The sequence below is a fragment of the Mytilus californianus genome, unplaced genomic scaffold, assembly GCF_021869535.1.
Source record: "Mytilus californianus isolate M0D057914Y unplaced genomic scaffold, xbMytCali1.0.p SCAF_1, whole genome shotgun sequence".
Taxonomy (NCBI): domain Eukaryota; kingdom Metazoa; phylum Mollusca; class Bivalvia; order Mytilida; family Mytilidae; genus Mytilus; species Mytilus californianus.
Window position 1 is genome coordinate 105366359 of NW_026262581.1, and position 22704 is coordinate 105389062.

General features: G+C 32.2%; 2 protein-coding genes across 2 annotated transcripts in view; both read left to right on the plus strand.

Annotated features, from left to right (window-relative positions):
- On the plus strand, positions 1-16615 carry LOC127738546 (anti-sigma-I factor RsgI6-like). The gene is made up of 11 exons (XM_052249838.1): positions 1-143; positions 565-657; positions 1625-1781; positions 3314-3359; positions 3597-3755; positions 5583-5638; positions 6990-7127; positions 7640-7811; positions 11104-11211; positions 13252-13467; positions 16360-16615. The coding sequence occupies exons 1-11, from the start codon at positions 116-118 to the stop codon at positions 16564-16566; spliced, it is 1380 nt and encodes a 459-aa protein (XP_052105798.1). The 5' UTR covers positions 1-115; the 3' UTR covers positions 16567-16615.
- Positions 16616-22040: 5425 nt separating this feature from the next.
- Positions 22041-22704, plus strand: part of LOC127738557 (anti-sigma-I factor RsgI6-like) — a 32448-nt gene continuing 31784 nt past the window's right edge. Inside the window, exon 1 of the mRNA XM_052249849.1 lies at positions 22041-22197. Within this exon, the coding sequence (XP_052105809.1) occupies positions 22041-22197 (157 nt within the window). The remainder of the gene's footprint in view (positions 22198-22704) is intronic.

The window sequence follows — 22704 nt, forward strand, 5'->3', positions numbered from 1 at the left end:
CAAGTATTCCGGATTAGGACAGACCTTTCCTGTGCAAGGTGGTCACCACTATCAATGCAGTGCTTATATAAAAGTACATTTCAATACACAAGGAAAATTATTTGCAAATCTTCATATGTTTGTAACCTACAAAACAACAGACGGTAAGTCCAGCATACTTTCAGTGTTATTTTATAATTTTATAATCAATTTTTCGTCTTTACAAAGTAGATCACATATAAATATATATATATATTGGCTTGTTGTGAACATGAGAAAGCTACTGACGTGTTGTTCAAAGCATTTACTATTAACTCATATTTAGGTTGTGGAATAAAGAATGATTGTGGTGTCTATTAGTATTTTGATAATTATTAATTTACATCGGACCATACATAGAAAATGCTCTTTGTGCTCACTTGAGCATTATCAGTCAGAAAGAATTTTCATTTGTACATCATCTTACAATTTTGTCAGTCTTTTAACATTTATCAGAAGGCAACATGAACGGATTGTCAATGCCCAGCAAAATTGGTATCTTTCCACTTGTTTAATTTTTAACTGCCTTGCTTTGATTATATACAGGAACTTCACACTACAAACAATTCGCAAACGATCAGTATCACCAAAAAGAATTCAACTGGGAAGAAATTGGTGGCGATTTTTATATACCTTCCGGTAAGTTACATGGTAATTCCAACTATAGGTTTTGGAAATGCTGCTTATCAGTTAGATTTTGTCTATCAATAGCATTTGTTTTATGATTTATTATATCAGATTTGTCTGTTATTTGTATGCTCCTTTTTACAGCGGATGACCTTGAAGGCATTCCGGTGTTATGTTGCGGCAGACATTTCTACCCACGTGACTTGCGTTTTTGACTGATAACCGTTCGAACGTATTTCGTATAAATACGCGGATATTATCGAGTGCAAAATAACATTCCTTATCGCTTGTTATATAAATTCATTTCTTCAATGAATACTCATGAAAATATTATTTAAGAACATAAATAAATAATATGAAAATGTTTTGTCGTGAGAAATATATATAGATATATATATAAGTGAAAAATCATTAATATCTATGCACATGTACCGAAAAATTGTGTTTGCGAATGAATATCCCTTATCGCTTGGTATATATTAATTTCATCAATACATATTCATTAGCGGGAGAATTATGAATGCCTACTCAAATCAAACCTATTAGATAGGTAGAGTTAGAGTTATTAAGATGATCTGCTATATATATAACTGTTGTACAAATATTAATATAATATATAACAACAAACCAGATTATACTGATAACAAATTATTGTCCCATGATTATATCACTACAATATAATAATTATTACGGTGAGGTTGAATTCTCTGTCATTTATTCATCATCCACACAGGAACTTGTCTCAGAAAAATAAATAAATCTATGTACCTTAACCTAACTTTCAGGTATAGAGATATTTTATTTTTTCTGAGACAAGTGCCTGTGACTATCCACCACAACTTGCGGTCATCCGATGTTCAGTACTTCAGTACTTTGATTTATATTTGAATTTGTAAAGAATTAAAATTAATGTTTTGCATGTTTGAGATTAGTTGTCCTCTATATCTAATGTTGTTGTGTCATGTTTATTACTTTATAGGCGTAAGCAGTGCCAAAGTGTACATACAGATAAACGACCATTCTGTTGTCTACACTTTGGATCATGCAAGCTGTCAACAAATACCACACGATTCTCAATGGCAAATAAAAGCTACAGACAGAATAGAAAATACTAGGAAAGGGAGATTAAACATAAAGTAAGACTTGGATAGATTACTGAGTCACACCCAATGCGACCTACACTTCCATAAACATCGCTTGGCCATACCATTGATTTGTATCTCGTATACACTATTTATTATTTTTATTTTACCGCCTTATTCTTCTTATTGGGATGTTTTAAACTGTCTGTCAGTTTTTTTTTTTAAAAATACTCGTAGATTAAAGCTTAAAAGATACAAAAGGTTGCAAAAGATAAGAAGCACATGATAATTATAATGTCTAAAAAGCGAAAAATTCATAAGAATTGAACATCATAGAAAACATTTACAAACACATGTTTATATATTTGAAAACATTGACTGACTTCTTTTAAATACGTCCAATCACCTTGCATATGCGTACAATAAGCACTGAAAATGAGTAGTAGTTATGCAAAGTCCCAAATACGACTTATCAAGGCCTCTTTAGTTCAAATTGCCAATGATATTTCAAAGATGTTTATGTACAATGTGTTTACAAAAGGGTAGTTTAGAAGCTATGTGAATAATAAGGGCCACATTCGATGCCAAACAGAGTCAGCACATGTAAATCTGAGAGATTCAACTTTATAAAAAAAAATAAAACCCAAAATCACATCTATTCTTCATTAGAAAAAGGTACTGTAATTCAGAATTTTTGCGATGTTTTAATAATTGGGATAAAGTGATTGGATGGGTTTGGACAACAATATAAATTCGCATTTTTACTATTGACATCATTATTTATATGCAAACTTATCCCGACTGAATTGTAATAATTAATCTCGCATTTTTTTTACCATGATTGAAGAATCGCAATGATAAATGCACGCAATAATTTCTGAGTTTATAGTAAACAAAACACAATACAGGGATGCTATTCATAGACAAGAATAATTCAGGAATACAATAGCTACATTAAAAAGGCTCTTATTTTTATGCACGAAGTCTTAACCTCAGATTCACCGAGGGTATCCCCAGCCCACAAGTCAGCACTCCTGTGCTGACATGATATATCATTGGTTTGGTTATTTTCTGGAAAAAAAATAAAATCACAAAAATACCAAGGAAAATTCAAAACGGAAATTCCCTTATCAAATGGCAAAATCAAAAGCTCAAACACATCAAACGACTGGAAAACAACTATCATATTCCTAACTTGGTACAGACATTTCCTTGTGTAGAAAATGGTGGATTAAACCTGGTTTTAAAGCTAGCTAAACCTCTCACTTGTATGACAGTCGCATAGAATTTATTATTTTGAATTTACTGTTCATAACATATATAATCTTTCGGAACACTTAAGTTTTTCTACCCCAAGCAAAGATAACATTAACCAGGTTTGACATAAAGTTTTGAAATTTTTGATTTACGGTGCCATTCTACTTCGCAATTTATTTGGCCTTTTTACCATTTTGATCCAAGCGCCACAACTGAGTCTTATGTAGAATTGTCTGTCGTACAAATTATAAGCCCCGTATCTTTATACATTTTGGCAATAAAAATATAAAATTACATTTAATTTCGTTTTGTGTATTGTGATTTTGTAGAATTACTTCTGATGGACAACTTGATACAAATGGACTCATAGTTCAGGTAATGTTATGGAATAATGACACTTTTTATCTTTATCATTTCTTTATTATTAAAGTTAAATGGACACTGAAATGTAGGAATTTCGTAATTATAAATAAGATGTAACTATGATTACTACAAACGGAATACAAGTTTATTTCTAGAATTAACTGTACAAATGAACACGCTATTGTGACATCAATTTTATTTTAATTTCTGTATTTCCATTCTATTTATATATTTGGTCTTAATTTGTAGATAAAACAGACAAAAAGTAAATTTGCCTTTGGAACAGCATTCAGAGCACAATATGTTACCGACAGCATCCACAAAGCTTACCAGGATTTTCTGTATAACAATTTTGAATGGGTGGTTCCTGAAAATTCTCTGAAATGGAAACAGATGGAATGGTCGAGAGTACTTATTCACATGATTTATTTTAGTATTTACAAGACAAAAAAAAAAAAAACAAAAAAAAAAAAAAAACAACTGTTACCGTTTTTCCAATAATCATTTAAGAAGAAGATTTAAACTTAATTATTTCATTATGAAAATTTGTAAGTGACAAAGTGTTGATAAAGCTCAGTAGTCAGTGCTTCTGTACTGACATGATTAATAACGTACCTTTCTAAAATTTTCCGTTTATAAATTTAACAATTATAAAGAAACTAAGGTTTCAACTCCCTCAGGCAAAGTTGACCTTAGATGGATTTGGCTATTTTTTAAGTACTTTTTTGTTATATAGCTCTTCAACTGTTTCGGTTCTTATACATCCTCAGCTTTCAAATATTCGGCTTTGGGCGTTGCTGATGAAGGAATATCTAGAAAAGCGCTTCGGACGCATGAAATTAATAACGTGTTGTTTAAATTTTTTTTGTATGCTTGTTTGCACGAAACATATTTAAAATATTTTCTGGAATAGAACCCTGATTTCCTGCTCGCTTATTTCAAAGATTTATAGATTACCGGTGTATAGATGTCCTTAACTTTATTCGAAATAGAAACTTTGTGTAATGTAAGATGACCATCTTGTTTTAGTTGTTATTGGCTTTGAACTAGCTTTCAGTAACTGCTAGTACTCTCAGATCTGTACTTTGTGTCTTTTCTGTTGTTTTTAGTTTTTTTGTGCTTTGTATCGAATTGTTTATTATAGTTTATATAAAAATAAGGAAATGTGGTAGGATTGCCAATGAGACAACTATCCACCAAAGTTCAAATGAAGTCGATGTAATCAATTGTAGGCAACCGTACGGCCTTCAACAATGAGAAAATTCTATGATTTCCATATCGTATAGTCGGCAATAAAAGGTTCCGACATGAAAAATATGAGGCAATTCAACTGAGAAAACTAACGGCCATATTGTTGTACTGTTACACCACTGTCCCAGGTTAGGGGAGGGAATGGCGTCAGCATACATGTTTAACCCCGCCACATTCTATATGTGTCTGTCCAAAGTCAGGAGCCTGTAATTCCTTGGTTGTCGTTTGTTGCTGTATATCTTATTTGCTTTTCATTTAATGTTTTGTACATAAATCAGGCCGTTAGTTTTCACGTTAGAATTGTTTCACATTTTTCCTTTTGGGGTCTTTTATTGCTTCCTCTGCGGTATGGGTTTTGCTCGTTGTTGAAGGCCGTGCGGTAATCTATAGTTGTACACTTTTACGTCATTTGGTCTCTGTTGAAGAGTTGTCTCATTGGCAATCATACCACATCTTTTTATTTTATATCATTATTTTTACACAAATGAATACGATTTAAAGACATTATTTAATCATTTGAGCACAATGTTAGTCCATGGAGGGATACAATGATTTTTTGGATACACAAAAAGGTTTTTTACCTTATAGTCAAAATATTATCGTATTATGGAATAAAAGTTTTCAGTATGCTGTTCACATTATTTTTGCTTAATGACAGGATACATTGATATACCAATTTGATTAAGCCAGTACAAATTCCTGGTTCCCTCCATCAGAATGGAAATAATGCTTACAACCCTTTTCAAATTATTTTAAAATGGTGATAATGGAGCGGTTTTTAGGGAATTTTGCAAATACAAGATTTTTTTTCGTGGCAAGTATTACACTCTTTTTTTCTTGTTACTTTTAGTTACTTGCCCCCAGATGTGAAGTGATCATATTTACCTTTTCCCTCACGTCAATTTTACAGAGAGCTAATGTATTGTATCTCAATATTTTTGAATTGATTATGATCCTTTAATTCATGGTTGCTGTATATTTTAGGGTCATGTAAATTATGATAAAGGAATTGATGCAGTGAAAGCCGTTAAGGCACATGGGTAAATACATTTATTTTATTTAAAAAGTATACCGCTGTTCAATAGTCATAAATCGATTTAACTGAAACAAATCCGGGTCACAAACAAAAACTGAGGGAAACACATCAACTATAAGAGGAAACAAAACTGAACAACAGAAACACTGAACTGCTACAAAAACAAACGCCAACATACATATAAAACGGACTATGTGATAACAATTGCCATATTCCTGACTTGGTACAGGACATTTTAAGAACAAATGGTGGGTTCAGTGAATGTTAAAAATACCGCTAAAATGACAACATTACGTGACAGGAATAAAGTACAAATAAATGCAAGAACATCCAGGACAGAGAACAGCAAAACTACGACACAAAAATACAAAAGGCATATTGAAGATTTAGATTTTTTTATAATTATGCCAACCTATAAGCAAGCCTCTATGTAAAGTAAGAGTGAGATATTTAAAATATTCTTTTTTACAGTAGTAAAATGCTTAACAAACTACCCGAACAATTGAAAAAAAAAGACAAACAAAAAATGATTCAGAATACAGTGATTGGTATAGATTGGTTTGACGACTGTGTCTGTTTTTAATTTGTTTTTGATGCGGCGTAAAGCAAACACCAATGAATCAATCAAAACTTTGTTTTGCGTGAAATAAAAATTAAAAAATTTACCAGCCAGCCATAAAGAAAACACATAAAATTAACTTAACATGCGTACAGTTTGGTATAAATTTTGACAACAGCATTATTCTTGATCAAATTTTTAATATAGCAAACTACGCATTAGTAAATACTATTTTTTATTTAGAGCCATGTGAGAATTTAGGTTAAATATATTACTAAATTTTTTGGTTTGGAACACAGACCTTCAAAAACATACCGGCAAGCTGGCGCATAACAAATGGAAAATTCAAATTCGACCTTGTGTTTTGGTTAGAAGAATTATAAGTATCGATGCAAGCACAAGTAACAGTTTCGGAATCTAGCTTTAAATAAAATATAATCTAGTAAATCTTTGATAATCTTTTGTACATTAAAAATGATCTTAATCTTTCAAACTCAAATACAAAACTTTTCATTGCCAATAATATGTTGTTGTGTAGCATTACTGCTTATTAAGAGTAGTGTTGCATACTTTCAATTCAGTTTTTTTCTTTATAAGGTTTCATCAATTTCTATCGTCACCAAAAGTAACAACACCAAATAGAATTTTGGGAACATTACACCACAATACTTTTGTAAAGATGTACCGATCACTATTTAGAAAATACTTCCTTCTTATAACATGTTTTAATTAATACAAACAAAATTATGGACATTAATGCAATTTTAAGCTATAAGTGTATAAATTTCTACTTTAGAATGAAGGTACGAGGACATAACATGTTTTGGGGAGTTCCCTCTCGTCTTCCACGTTGGTTGACAGGGTTGTCATCTACTGAGCTTTTACAGGAATTATATGATAGAGTCAATGGAATGATAGCCAAATCTAGAGGAATGTAAGCCTTTGAACTAAATAAAAAAAACTATTGTTGCATTTAGTTCCAACAGGAGTGCAAATGTACAAATAATTTGTTGAAAAATCTACCCAAACAAATAATCCAATCTGTTTATGATGAATTCCAGCAAAGTGATCACGTTTATCAACGAGATACAATAAAAAAAATATGGAGATGTGGCATGATTGCTAATGAGACAACTATCCACCAAAGTTCAAATGAAGTGAATGTAAGCAATTATAGGCTACCGTACAAGTTTACCTTTACAATAACTGTAGTAAAATATATCGTAACTTTGATTAAAACGAAAGACTAAGGACAACGCTCCAAAACGTTTTACATACTGTGAAATAATTGCATTTGATTTGATAGTTTTATGAATAATATCAAAAATGATAAACAAAGTATCGGGGTTTTTCTTTTGAGTTCGTTTCCAGGTTTTATTGATACAGTCTGTGCATGCAAACTGTAATCCAACTATGTAATGCATTATACTCTATATTATAAATTAGGTTGGAGCATTGGGATGTAAACAACGAAAATTTACATGGTGACTTTTTCGAGCAGCATTTGCCAAATCCAAATGTTACCAATGATATGTTTCGATGGATACATAATGCAGAACCAAATGTCAAGTTGTTTCTGAATGAATTCAATGTTGTATCATCATCTATATCTACAACGGTTTGTATGCATAACAAATCATTTACAATAAAAAACTTAAATAAATGGAAAAAACATGATATATTTTTACACTTATAAATTAAAAAAAAAACATTTTGTAACGACAAAGAATGCAGTTAAACTAGGAAACTATGGAATTAATAATTTTATATGAATTAAAGTATGTCGCAGATATCATTTTGTCGAGGTGGTAAGTTATATTTCAATAAATGCAAAGAATTTGAGTATTGTTATTGACTACACCCAACATCGTGACAGTGGTTTCAAAGCTGCTTGTCAATTTCAACTTTATTTTGAATTAGGTTTAAACAATCTGATTATGTAGAAGCCCCTTTTGTTGTCTATACTTCGTTGTCATTTATTCATGACAATGTCATTCGATGTGTTTAAGCATCACCGCTATTTAACACTTTGTACATTGGATACCAATGACAGTTTGTCCCGCCTTCACAAATTGATTGACAACTGTATTTTGAACGTCATATCGGGACACTTTTATACATGGATTCAAAATATATCTATTAAATTAGAAATAATTTTCAGTAGAAAATCCAAATAAACTACTTTTTCCATTTCATTTCAAAACAAGCAATGCATTTTTCAAGACATTTAGTCAAACATTTTATGTTGTTTTAAAACGCATCCTCTTCCAAAAAAGGAAAAAAAAAATCGTTGCATAAGAGAGAAAATTTCAGGATGATATATTTAGTACCGATGTTTTCAAATACTAATCAACTGTGAAAGATATTCTGGAGTCGTAAATTTTACGGGATCCATTGATTTCATTTAAATAGGAGTTGTTACATTGTACTTGCTTGAAAATAGTGCGTATAAAGGGAAAGTTCTCTTTTGCAATAAAAGTCAGGAAAAACGTGCCTCTCTTTGTCAATTGAAATTTATACATTTTCGCTACGTGCGTGAATATACTTTTGTAAAAGAGGCAATGCATTTCACACACTAGTCTTAAATGTTAATTTTTAGTAAAAACTCACGATGTCTTTTGTGAACAAAAATGTGATAGATAAAAAAAAATCCGTTTTCGTCGGATATTCTTCGGTGCAAAAAGATGCGGACAATTTCCCCTGTATTTTTTTTTTACTTGCAAGCTAAATATCTAAAATTTTGCCTCGCTAACCAAATTTAATTAGTTTGAATCTGAAAGACATTACATTATAAACCTTCTTTATCATGGTAAATTGGTAATATTTATGTACTTTCGAACTTATTCTTTGGATAAAGAACGTCTGTGGTGTAATTTACAACGCACAAAAATATGTTTAACTCGCATTATTTATGTGCCTGTCCCAAATCAGGAGATTGTATTTAAGTGGTTGTCGTTCGTTGCTGTGTATCATATACTGACGGACTTTAGAAACGCAACACACATTTTTGTGGTTTTTTTTTTTTTTACAAAATCATACTTCTTTATGTTTAGAAAAATTCAACACCTGACTTACCTGAGATTATTAAAAATACTGATTATTGAAGTCGCACGAATTTCTTTGAGCGAAATTTGAAACCCATAATTGATTGTTTTAAGGTTTTTTTTTCGTGAAACAATTCTTTCCATACATTCCCACACTTGAATCATTAAAAAAATGTTGCATCTCTATATTGCCGAAACTGAGCAACGAAAATCAAACAATAAGAATATTGCAGGCTGCAATACATAAACGTGCTGTTTCCAAACAATTTCACATCAGAAACTCGCCTTACTGTCCTTACAACAATGGTACAGGCAGATGAGATTTATTGATGACCATCCATGACCAGATCAACATGTAGGGACAATGCCACGTCAATAAAATTAGATTATGCAACGTCATTTGCGAGACATGTTTACGGCCACAACGGCAACTGCTAATCTTGTCGCTGAATGCCATGGCAGACAGATTCATGCTAAAAATATTTCCCATATACTGAAATGCCAAAGAATTTTCGGCATAAAAACATTTGAAGCCCAAAAGTTTAATCCGTTTTATTGCCAAAACACACTGTAATGCATTGGACAGAAGGAAAATCAGAAGTTACAAAAAAAACTCAAAACATGCCCAACAGACTTGGTTGACCTTTCTGACAATCGTTTTGGCGTTGGTTACAGGCAGTCATTGCCTTCGACGGTGACACATCTATTGATAAGGGGAAAACCAGGGTTTCAGTGCATACCACATGATTTGAACATTAAAAATGACGTCATCGGTTCAACTTTCGGAATGCAAACACTTTTTAGACATAAAGAAATGAATGAAATTCATGTTTATGTCTTTTTTTTTTTAACAAAAATTGCATATTTGAAAATGATAATAAAAAAGAATAATCTAGTGTTGCGTTGTTAAAGTCCGTCAGTATATTTGTTACTCGTTTGTTGTTTTGTGCATAAATCAGGCTTTTGTTTTCTCGTTTGGAATGCTTTACATTTTGTTATATCTGGGCCTTTTATGACTTGCTTATTGCGGTATGGGTTTTGCTTATTGATGAAGGCCGTACGTTTTTTAATCGGATATTTTTACGTTGAATACAAACGATATGAACCTACAAAGTTTTATATTATAGGACTAGGGGTGGAGTGATTTTTTTATAAAACAATAAAATATACATAATTGAGTTTCAATCAAGTTGAAATGACAGCAAATTACTACATAGATAATATTTTTATTCAAATGATACATACATTGTACCTCGATCCCTTGAATCGTCAATTTATCAATTAAAAATGAATTTGTTAAATATTTGCAATTCTTATAAAATCACAAAACCTGCAGATTTTTTTTATTTCTTTATGTGGAATGACTACAAAAAGGGGGTGTATACGACTGGCCAAACTTAATCTACAATTCATGTTCGTTACACTTTCAATACTGAAACAATCAGAGATATCAATATATTTTTTTTTCAAATATCGAATACTGGTTCCCAACCAAATGTCTAAATATATCTGGAATATTTTCCCTCATATTGACAGCTATCTGAGGTCAGTTCATATAGTAGCCTGGGATCCTGGCCAATTGATCGACAGGATTGGGTCAGTACGCCAGGTTAAGTTCATAGGACATCAGTTTAATATAGGCGTGACAATCCATCACTTTTATCCAATCAACTGTCCTTTATGATAAAGATTGGCGTGCGATTGTAGTCGAAACAATGTAATTTATACGAGTTACATCAATATCAAAAGGTAATGTACTTTATTGTGGAAGCTGTGGACTACTGGTTCAAAATAAAATTGATTTCGACAAGTTGCTTTGTAACCACTGTCATGATGTTGGGTTTAAACATACTATCTGTTTGATAGGCTTACACAAACCAAGGAAAACGGTTCAGAATTGATAAGGTGCCTATTTATGGTATGGGCATACAAAGTCACCTTCCGTCCAGTACCATTAACATGGATTCACTAAAGGTATTTTTGAGTTAGTTAAAAAGCATTAAAAAGCATACTTATGTAATCCAATATAAATTTGTCATTTCTGTCACCAACTTTTAATGTAACCTGCTTATTTGTTTGAGAAGCGTCTATCGCAAATTAAGTACAAACTTTTATTATTGAACAGATTGTATTCCTTTTGCATAAAACCATAACGATTTGTTGTGTATTTTACTTCGACGACATATGGTCTAGATAGGCAAATGAAGGGTTTTGTGTGTTTTACTTAGACGACATATGGTCTAGATAGGCAAATGAAGGGTTTTGTATGTTTTACTTGGACGACATATGGTCTAGATAGGCAAATGAAGGGTTTTGTGTGTTTTACTTAGACGACATATGGTCTAGATAGGCAAATGAAGGGTTTTGTGTGTTTTACTTAGACGACATATGGTCTAGATAGGCAAATGAAGGGTTTTGTGTGTTTTACTTAGACGACATATGGTCTAGATAGGCAAATAAAGGGTTTTGTATGTTTTACTTGGACGACATATGGTCTAGATAGGCAAATGAAGGGTTTTGTGTGTTTTACTTAGACGACATATGGTCTAGATAGGCAAATGAAGGGTTTTGTGTGATTTACTTGGTCGACATATGGTCTAGATAGGCAAATGAAGGGTTTTGTGTGTTTTACTTGGACGAGATATGGTCTAGATAGTCAAATGAAGGGTTTTGTATGTTTTACTTGGACGACATATGGTCTAGATAGGCAAATGAAGAGTTTTGTGTGTTTTACTTAGACGACATATGGTCTAGATAGGCAAATGAAGGGTTTTACTTGGACGACATATGGTCTAGATAGACAAATGAAGGGTTTTACTTGGACGACATATGGTCTAGATAGGCAAATGAAGGGTTTTGTGTGTTTTACTTGGACGAGATATGGTCTAGATAGGCAAATGAAGGGGTTTGTATGTTTTACTTGGTCGACATATGGTCTAGATAGGCAAATGAAGGGTTTTGTTTGGTTTACTTGGACGACATATGGTCTAAATATGAAAATGAAGGGGTTTGTGCGCACGTAAAACTGGTTTAACCAATTGCATTTTTTACCTGTACCAAGTCATGTTATCTGGCTTGTATGTTTGTATGCCTATTTCCCGGAGGAATCGAGTGATGGCGTAGTCTTTTGTGTCGTCCTATTTTTTTGATATTCCTGTTATTCTTTTACATAGGCATTTTTGTAATGTTCAACACCAATAGCGGTTCCATGCAATACATGTCATTTCATCTAATACATGTCATTTCATACTTTTCGAATTCATACTGAGAATATGTTCACAGCATATCTCTTTGAGTTGTTGATTTTGCTTTTTTGTTCAGTAGACTAGGGAAATCAACATTATCTTAGTTTACTTTCATTTTAATGAGTAACAATGGTTATTAGCCACTAAAAACATGAGAATGAGTGAAAAATACGAGCCCCAAAAATATCGGGATTAAGTTAGGTCCAAGAGTGACAGCGACAAATAATGAATTTCAGATATTCTTTCGTGTTGACAGGAAGTATATTCCCATGTTTAAGATATATTCACCTCATTCGAGTATTTCGATTCATGTTATTTTTTATATTATCATTCTTTATATTTCTCAGTGTTCTGTTTTGAATTTTTCAAAGCAGTTTGCATGGTTAACTGGTAACGGTCAAGAACTCTAATTCAATATACATATTCACTTATCTTCTCTCTTCTGTGATTTTTTTCCGTCGTTCTCCTTATACATAATGGGTTTTCGTCGTCCTCCTAATACACATGTATCGAATTTTTCTAAACAGCTAAAAATAATTTCGATTTAAAAATCTTCCATAAACAGTCAAATTAGGTATTTGAATTTTCAACGCCACACAAATAAGTCATCGCAATTTGGTTAAAAAGTTACTTGGCAAGAAAAAATAATTATTGCAGCAAAGGTTTTCAAAATGATGATACATATTACAATGTGAGCTTTTGCTGAATATTTTGCTTCATATAAATAAGAAGATGTGGTATGAGTGAATTTACATGTTATTATTTTAAGTATAGGTTAGACAAAGTAGCTGAATCTGGTCTGCCGATATGGATAACAGAGCTAACAATAATGGACTCCAATGAAAGCAATAAAGCTGCAGCACTAGAAGATGTGATGACCATGTTCTTCAGTCATCCAGCAATAGAAGGAATTTTACTATGGGGATTCTGGGACGGTGCAGCATACGATAGAAGACTGGCATTAGCAACCGGAAGTAGTGTCACGGTAAAACGTTTACTGCATGGTCATATTTAATGAATTTCTTTTTTCTTTAAAGTCATACAGAACCATTTTCTTGTAATTATAAAGTTATGGAAATTATTGAACCAAGACATGCAAAGGAACTTACTTTAAATAAATCTAGCATAAACAGTAGTAGTTGTCCTTTTCTAGATTTAGACATTTCAATTTTTAAAGGGAAACTCCATACTAAAATTTACGACAAAAGAGACGATTTTTCATTCCCTATTGTTAATTTTCCTTTTTTTTAGACGGCGATTTTCATTTGGCTCCATCATACGGTGTTTATATATCCCAACTCGTTCGTTATGCCCGTGTGTGTAGTGATGTCATAGATATTAACGAACGTAATCAATGCATCACTGGTAAATTATTAGTACCTGTAGAAAACTTATTAAAAACGGTATTTCACATCCTAAATTTTACGGTAATGTTGTACTAAAAGCGCGAAAATCACTATATGATCCGTGTAAACTCATCGAACCCTCCAATAAACTTATTAGTAAAGGTTATCTTACCAATGTTGTTATTAGATCTTGAATATTGTTTACATTGGCACAAATATCGATTTTGTCATCAGCAAATTAAAACATAACTAAATTTGTATTCTTTTCAAACGGTTTTTGGGGATGTATAAATACACAACCACGTTCATTTTCTACATAGAGATTACTATATATTACATTATACATATTTATTAACAGGTTAACTCCTAATTATCCTACTGCCTGTCGATACTTTTATTTTGGCATTGCACAAGTCATGTCTTCTTTGACTGTCCATGACGTCAAAACACTAAATCACTGGGATGTGTTTTAGTTGATTTTAGTCTCTGGTGCATGATTTTTTATTATTAATTGTTTTTGACTTTTAACTAGCTTTCAGTAACTGCGAGTACTCTCAAATCGTACTGTTGTGTTAATTTGACCTGTTGATACAATTTGTAATGTATTTTTGTTAGTTAATGTTTACCTATTCAGTGTTATATCTAGCCTCACTATTTTTAATATATACCACCTCTGAAAGTGTTTAGTATGACGATAAATTTTCACTTTTGTTCTCGTACTAGGAACAACAAAATTATTTATTATGTAAAAATTTATTTCCGTACTCCATGTATACCTTACAAAAATTGTTTTTATTTACCTGTGTACGTTATTTTACTTGGCGGCATTTTGTCCAAGGTTATGGTTGTCTTTCTGGTATTGTTTTACATCTAACCCCCTTGTTTTATCAATTTTGTATTTTAAATTACATTGTGTCATAGATCAAATTTATTCGTTCAGTGTATGTTCACTTGTGTTTTTTAATATGTCTTTTGATTGAGTTAAGCCATTTCAATTGATATTTTATAGTGTGTTTTTCTATGTTGTGATGTTACACTATTGTTTCAGGTAGGGTGAAGGTTGGCGCCTATTAAAACGTTTAAACCCGCTGCATTTGTTTGCACCTGTCCTAAGTCAGGAACCTGATGTTCAGTGGTTGTCGTTTGTTGATGTGGTTCATCAGTGTTTCTCGTTTCTCGTTTTTTATATAGATTAGACCGTTGATTTTCCTGTTTGAATTGCTTTACACTAGTCATTTTTGGGGCCCTTTATAGCTTGCTGTTCGGTGTAAGCCAAGGCTCCGTGTTGAAGGCCGTGCTTTGACCTATAATGGTTTACTTTTACAAACTGTAACTTGGATGGAGAGTTGTCTCATTGGCACTCATACCACATCTTCTTATATCTACATATACTTAAATAAGTCCTGTAAGCACGTTTTAACATTTATTACGAACCCGTAATGTATAATCGACAAAAAATATTTCATTCAGTGGAGGTTGATCGCAAACTTCAGCTTTTAATTAACCTTTGTGTTTGTTGCCGAAGTTTAACTTATAGTGACATTGATAAACAATCAATACAGAATCACATGGAGCACGTGAAAAATAAGTGAGTTGATAGAACTTTGTTAATTATATTTGATATTTTTCCATTCATTTCCATTTGTTAAATAAACTTTGCCATAACAGTTGTTAAATGATTTTGTGTATGAAATTGTTAGAATGAACCAACACTATTTTCCTTGCAGTACACGTTTTTACATTCTTTAATTACGGCTTTTCTTTTACCAAAAAGTCCATATACACTTGTTTAGTTAAACTAAAAAGTTCAATTAGCAGTTTCATATGACTTTAAATCTGGTTTAGGAAACGTTAGTCATTGCCTATATTTAATTTGAATGGATGTATTTCCAAACTTTATTTTTCTTTGGAACAAAATTCATATTTTAGCAAGGAATATTTGAGTCTTGTCGTTTCTTAATTTTTTAATTGTTAATTCATTTTTTAAACGTCTTCTCTCTTAAGCTCATTTGATTAAATCATTTGGGTGCATTGATGTACAGGAATTTTCCTATAATAACTTGCGAATTTATGTGACTAAGTATGTGAATAATAGAATAATGCCATGTTTGAAGTAATACGGCATACTTATTTAGTAATGTATGCATTTTATGCGAAGTAGGCCATTGTCCATTGTGGTAAATATCTATATCTCTGTTTAGACATCTTACAAAATACACTAATCCTTACTTTTGAATGAAAACTACAAACTTTGCTATATTTTTGCATCAGTAAGAGATAAAACTCTGAAACAACAAAACCCAATGGGTTGACTGGGTATATAATTATGGTCACCCCTAGACTTATCCGGTCCGGTAGTAAAGCCTATGCTAAAATTGGCCGTCATTTTTGGTTGTTTTTGATGTATAAATAAGCAACCTATTTCGGTCGGAATATGGACGGAGGAGTTTGGAGATTGATTAGTAAATAAAACTCAAGAATTTCGATAACTTCAATTTTCAATTTTTAAATATTAAATTTTAATTTTCCAGCCAAATGCCGCAGGGAGGAAATGGCAGGAGTTATTTCATCAAAGATTCCGTACAAATGAAACTCATGCATTGAGTGGACAAACATCAATCAGTCAAAAAGTGTTTTATGGGGATTACCAGCTAATATTCAGAAAGAATGGAGTTATAGTACACACAGAAAATATAAACATGGACCAAGATGGGCAGAATATAATCATAAATTTATAACCATAACTCAATATTAAAAAAAGAACACGATAGACGTTCCTATATTGTATCACTGAAATTATTAAAATTATTAGTTACTACAATGCCACTTAGTATTTACATGCTTGATTTTTGGATTTTTTTGTTAACTCATTATCCCTTGTTTATATTCTGTCTTTATATTCTTTAACTGAGAATAATAACAAGAAATGTATGATTTTCCAATGTGACAACTTTTCATAAAAGACTAAAAGACGTGAAAGAAAATAGCTCCACATTTTGTTTACGGCCTTCATCAAGGGGGACAGACCAATAGTTAGTATAATCCAACAGGTATCGAAATAAGAATTGCCACCAATCATAACAAATGAAAGGACAAGAATAATCGTCAATCATTACAAACAAAAGTGGACGCAGCTATTTAAAAATACATGATAACCGATAAATTTTCATAAGCTAAGAATTGAAACAGTACACTTCCGAATGGACTAAGTACAAAACTGCATTAATAGCCTAAGAATGTACGACCTTGTAGAGAACTAAAACTTTAGAATCGGAAGGTGGAAGACTGAAGGTATGATGATACATAAATTGATTGATTGGTGTTTAATGCAAATTTCAGCACTGTTGGCTATTTCGTGGCTGTCAGTTTTTATTGATGGAGGAAGCCAGAGAGACAATCCTAGCCATTCGAGTCGACCACATCTGCCACATTCGGGACACGAACTCACAACATCAGTGTTGACATGCTAGTGATACAGTAGTTAAACTACTTAGACTACTTGGCCACCGATGCCACCAAGGCACCCGATAATATATAAATAACACATAGCTGAGACATAATAGACAGTTTTCTTCAAAGATTTAGGGTTGATTTTCCTTGTATTTTTTTCACTGGGTTAAAATCATAAAACAATTGAAACCTATCGGAACAGTATTTATTTTACAATGTTTATAAAGAGAGGATAAATTTCGATTTGCACGAGATTTAATAGTGAAATCTGTTTTTCATCTGATTGTTAGACGATATATACATTTTGTATCATTGTCATTTTGCTAAGTTTCTTTTGTTACCTATTCTGACATCGGACTCGGACTTCTTTTAAACTGAGTTTTACTGTGCGTATTGCTGTGTGTTTGTTTATTCTACATTGGCTAGATGTATAGGGGGAGGGTTGAGATCTCACAAAACATGTTTTACCCCGCCGTGTGGCCTTTGTTAGTCCTGTATGTTGTCTCTTTGACACATTCCCCATTTCCATTCTCAATTTTAAACTTTATCGTTTCTCAAAAGGATCTGCAAAAAGATCGCGTGTGTGGTACGAAATTTCCGCATTCGAAACATTTAAATTTTTAAAATTAAAACGAGAGGCTTGCCGATCAATTTTTTGAAATTTACTGTCGATAGCGGAGAAATTCGTATCGCACGAGATGCGATAATGAAATATATATTTTCTCTAATAAGATTTTTAGACTAAACTTTCTTCTTCTGTCTCAATAATCTGCAATTGTGTACTTCTATGTGATGTCATCCATCAGGCATGGTCGAATATTTTCGTTAAGTCACAATAACGATATTAGAAGAAACCAAGAACATTTCACGTCATTGTATGATTTTTACCAAAGAAGAACTGAGATCAAGCGAACCACACTTTCGGATAAGAACGAGGAAACATCTTTCATCAGAATGACGGCAAGAGTTGAGAAAATGAAATTCAACCGTTCATTTTTGAATTTTGAATACTGGAATACATACTCTTTTGAAAGAATAAAACTAATGCTCATAGGAATCTTGTTGATCTGTCGATAAAAAAATGTTATCAAAATCGATACCAAAGCTGTCATATGCCTTTAATCTTTATAGAGGTAATTTTAGATTACTTCAGTATTTTAGAGGGTCTAAATAATATATCGAAAAAATATTTCAACTTTTTACAAATATGCCCAACTGTCCCAGATTGGGGGAGGGTTTGGCGTCAGTAAACATGTTTAATCCCGCCACATTCTGTATGTGCTTGTCCTAAGTCAGGAACCTGTCATGCTGTTGTTGTTGTTTGTTGCTGTATATCATATTTGTTTTTCGTTTATTGTTTTGTACATAAATCAGGCTTTTTGTTTTTTCATTTGAATTGTTTTACATTTGTTATTTCGGACCTTTTATGGCTTACTATGCGGTATGGGTTTTGATCATTGTTGAAGGCCGTACGATGACCTATAGTTGTTAATTTCTACGTCATTTTGGTCTCTGGTGGAAGATTGTCTCATTGGCAATCATATCACATCTTATTTTTATATTTACAACCAACACGCTGAATATCGATAGTAAGCATAAAACTAGCAATTAAGCCTTTCACATTTTTAAGCACGCATTTTCATTGTGAGATTGTTCTATATACATTTGTACGTGTTGATCTACTTTGATAAGGATTCTATCACGGAGCAAATTTCCCACCTTATGAATTGTCGTGACATATGAACAGAATCTAAAGGCCAAGGAAAACTGATTTATGTAATGTGTAATTTTTATCACATTCGAACTCGACCAATGCATTTTTTGCAATTGTAAATGAATCCTATTATGTCTGAATATAAAAATAAGGAGATGTCGAATGATTGCCAATGAGACAACTATCCACCAGAGACCAAATGATGATGATATAAACTGTAGATTACCGTATGGTCTTCAGCAATGTGCAAAACCCACACAATATAGTTACCTATAAAAGGTCCTGGAATGACAAAATATCAAACAATCCGAAAGAGAAATACCACCGATCTGATGTATATAATGCTCAATATTCAAAATGATTAAAATGAAACCGCATACATAAAAATAAGGAAATGAGGTATTATTGCCAATAAGGGCAAAAATTTCAACAATTTTCTTTTTTTCTGCGCAATTAAGTGTTGCAATAATTCATACATACCAATCTAAAATGTGAAAATAGATTTTAAATGAAGGTTCCGGTTTTGTTCATAAATGTTTGCAACTATAAGGGACACAAAGGGAAAACACAACATTTAGAAAACAAATCCTTTTTACTATATATTATAATAAAATCAATAATGCTTAAAACAATTTTTTTTCACTGAAATATTCATCATTAACAATTTTTGGCTGAGTAATAGATATCCGATTGTAAAATTTATGCTCTCATTTTCCCATCAAGTTTATGACCTCCAAACAAGGAAATCCATTATGTGAATATTGGATAACGATTCGTCACTCCAAACTTTCATTAAGATGTTTTGACAAAATGTATGTTTAATAACATGCAGTAAACTGCAAAATGCAAGTGACATTTTACGCCATACTTGAGACATTCTGATTACAGGCATCAATATGTTGTAAAAATGTGTTGTGTCTTTCTTGTGGTCGAAAATATAAAGCTAAAAGCGACCTAGAATATCCCTGATTTTCTCATTTGTTCAAGAAAGTTTGTGATATTCTCATTTAAAGAACTTAATCTTACATTTTCTCTACCTAAAGCAAATTTCAGATAATCTAGGATGTTCTCACAATTTTCGAGATAATAATCAGTAAAGAACATCATAAATTCACTCATGTCAAAACTATATACATCGGTTTACACACAAGAGCGTCTTAGGAAGAACGAAAAGAAGGTAGCATTATCCTATCACTTCTAGGACCGCTATGTCAATGATGCTCACCCCCCTCCCCCCAAAAAAAAATAATACAAAATTTGGTGACTATGTTTAGCTCATTAATCAGATTAAACTCAACATAAAGGATAAATATTGGCTTAGATCTAGAAATTGACAACGAGGGTCGGTGGAGAACAAAACCATACGACTCTGATACGATATTCGAGATTTTGAGTTTCAAATCATCATATTCTTGAAAGAGGTTTATTGCTTACAATGAAGCTTTTGGACCAAGGGTTCCTAATGGTAAAGTTGAGGACACCCTTTCGAAAGTTTTATGGGTGCCTTAAACCTTTTTTTTTTGTATCTTGAGCCTGTTTTTTGGCATCTTAGCATCTTAAGCCTGTTTTTTGGTATCTTAAGCCTGTTTTTCGTTTCTTTTTGAATACCTTTGATGATATATTTCTTGGCTTTTATAGTGCTGCAGAATTTCTGCATGACTATGATAACAAGTTGAAAGGATGTTGTAATAATCTGAATTTGTAAAAAAATCAGGATCGCCTAAGCATAATGGCTAATACCAATGGAGCGTTTTCTTGGTTGGTAATGTCAGCTTAGTTAATTAAAAACATTCACGTATCATGTCATCCTGAAAAACGTTCGGATTCGTCTCGTTTTTCATAAGTTTATAGTAAAACTAAACTTAAACGAAATAATAAATGCATGCTGACTCCCAAATCATTGTATACCACTTTTCTTATGGTAATACCTCTTGAAGACTTAAAGGAAACTAAATATAAAATAAAGATTGAAACCTGAGAATTGAAAGGCTTGATTTGAAAGGCCAATCCTTCAGCTGAGTGACACATTTTCACCTCCAAACTAGAGGTATGTGAAGGATTTATATTTCGATGGAAGTGTCAGCAGCTCGACTCAATTTTTCAAATACACTTACAACTCTTAGTATTTTAAAGATTTATTAAAGCTCCCACTATGTTTTGACTGTGTATTGAAAAAAAGTAAAATTACAAAAATACTGACTCCAAGGAAAATTCAAAACGGAAAGTCCCTTATCAAATGGCAAAATCAAAAGCTAGAACACATCAAAACAAATGGAAAACAACTCATATTTCTATACGAGAACACTTTTGAGTATTTGCTGAAAAGTAAATATGAATGCACAATTCTTCATTTCGAGAATCTGTTCAATAATAATTTTCTGAAGTAAAAAACAGCCCTTCGGAAAACTAAATAAATTGAGTATGTTCATTCCCAAGATTCCGTATTATCTTTGAAGGTAAACTAGTATATAAATACCTAGAGCATTATATAACTGATATCGGCCTCAACAGAAGTACGGCGATGTTACTGTCTGTAATTGCTATTTGCATTTGCATCTGCCATTCAAATGCTGCAAATTTGTTAGGAAATGGTGACTTTGAAAACGGAAATGTATCGCCATGGAATTGCCAGGATTGCAGTGCAAAAATTATTCAAGGAAGCAATCATTATCATGGACAACATAGTGTACAAGTTAATAACAGGTGGGTTGAATCGTGTCAAACATAGTAATATACGAACTGCGCTGTTCAAAATACGTACAAATCTTGTAACAAAACAAATGCATAAAATGTAAGACTTATACATCAAAGGCTGTTTGCATTGTTTTTTCTACTTTAGAGTATTGTTTTGTTTTGTTTTGGCAAGATCTTTAAGTTTTTTTTAAGAGTTGATAAGACCTAATTTCTGAAATTCGGTCACTAAAACTGTATAAGTAGACCTATACTTTTTTTTATTAATTCCATTCCTTAAAATGACTGCGAGAACTGGAATCATAACTCTGTAAAAATTATTGTATTTACTACAATTAATGTAATATTTCAATTAAAATGTATTTTAGACATCACAACTGGGCTGGAATAGCACAGACTTTTTCTGTTACGGGCGGTCATTCCTACAAGTGTAGTATCTACATCAAGATTCTTAACCTTGGGAGCGGAAAGTCGTATGCTACCGTTAACCTAGATATTGATTATCAACAAAATGGTAAATATTTATTTCACAATGGTTCAAGACAGTTGATATGTAAAGTCTTGGTCCTTTAAAAAAATACTTTCATGGTTCACCAATACACAGAAGAACTTTCCTGTTTCTAAACAAGTCTTTCGCAAAGAAATTTGCAAAAAGATCAATTCTTGATTCTAATTGTCAGTTTTCATAGATACTTTTTAACTATTTATCAGAATGGTGATTACTTTTGCAATTGTAAATAGCTATAGATCATAGCTCTCGATAGTGATGTTTGTCCTAGTAAAGTTAATCTTGGATTTTAGCACAGAATTGCATGTCACACTTTTTTTTCCTGTACAGTTCATCTATAGCTAGCTATCAGTCTTCAGATTTCTGTGTAATGTTTTGTGTCTTGTCGTTGTTTTTCCTAGTCAAGAATGTTGTTTTCTTTTCTTCTTCTCGTAGTTTTTGCCCCCTCCCCCCTTGGTATCTCATCCCATTCTTTGTAATCTCATGCATGTTTGTCAGTGTGAACTTTTTGGA

What these genes read in the sequence shown, in the direction of transcription:
- LOC127738546 (XM_052249838.1), top strand. Translation starts at nt 116, where the DNA reads ATGTTTGTAACCTACAAAACAACAGACG. An exon ending in AAAGCCGTTAAGGCACATGG is followed by an intron (nt 5,639 to 6,989) that starts GTAAATACATTT and finishes TTTCTACTTTAG; the next exon opens with AATGAAGGTACGAGGACATA. An exon ending in ATAGCCAAATCTAGAGGAAT is followed by an intron (nt 7,128 to 7,639) that starts GTAAGCCTTTGA and finishes ATTATAAATTAG; the next exon opens with GTTGGAGCATTGGGATGTAA.